Raw genomic sequence first — 278 nt, 5'->3', positions numbered from 1 at the left:
TACAAACCTGGAAGGTGGTCGAGCTCGTGAGGTCCCTCAGTTTAAGGAACATATCGAAGTACCTCAGAATCAGCTACAATCGTGAAAAAGAATGGAGAAGAAAACGAACACGTAAGAAAAAGAGATCACTATAAATCTGTTAGAACCTGGTGGCTATGGAAAATTATAAAATGGTGCTCCCGGTACTTTTGCTTTTTTATTGTTTTTTTTTGGCGCCTCCAATCCATCAGGGCCGTTGCGTCTTCTCAAACGCTGCCGTGACACATGACCTTCTCGAT

The 278-nt window shown here is 42.8% G+C and overlaps 1 protein-coding gene across 1 annotated transcript in view; it reads right to left on the bottom strand.

The window, feature by feature from the left end:
* LOC119592110 (ryanodine receptor-like) overlaps positions 1-278 on the bottom strand; it is a gene marked incomplete in the record, with an annotated part of 20940 nt that overhangs the window by 16407 nt on the left and 4255 nt on the right. Inside the window, 1 exon segment of the mRNA XM_037940930.1 lies at positions 8-73. Within this exon segment, the coding sequence (XP_037796858.1) occupies positions 8-73 (66 nt within the window).

The sequence above is a fragment of the Penaeus monodon genome, chromosome 29, assembly GCF_015228065.2.
Source record: "Penaeus monodon isolate SGIC_2016 chromosome 29, NSTDA_Pmon_1, whole genome shotgun sequence".
Taxonomy (NCBI): domain Eukaryota; kingdom Metazoa; phylum Arthropoda; class Malacostraca; order Decapoda; family Penaeidae; genus Penaeus; species Penaeus monodon.
The sequence above is the reverse complement of the archived record's forward strand: the minus strand, read 5'-3'. Positions and strand labels throughout refer to the sequence as shown.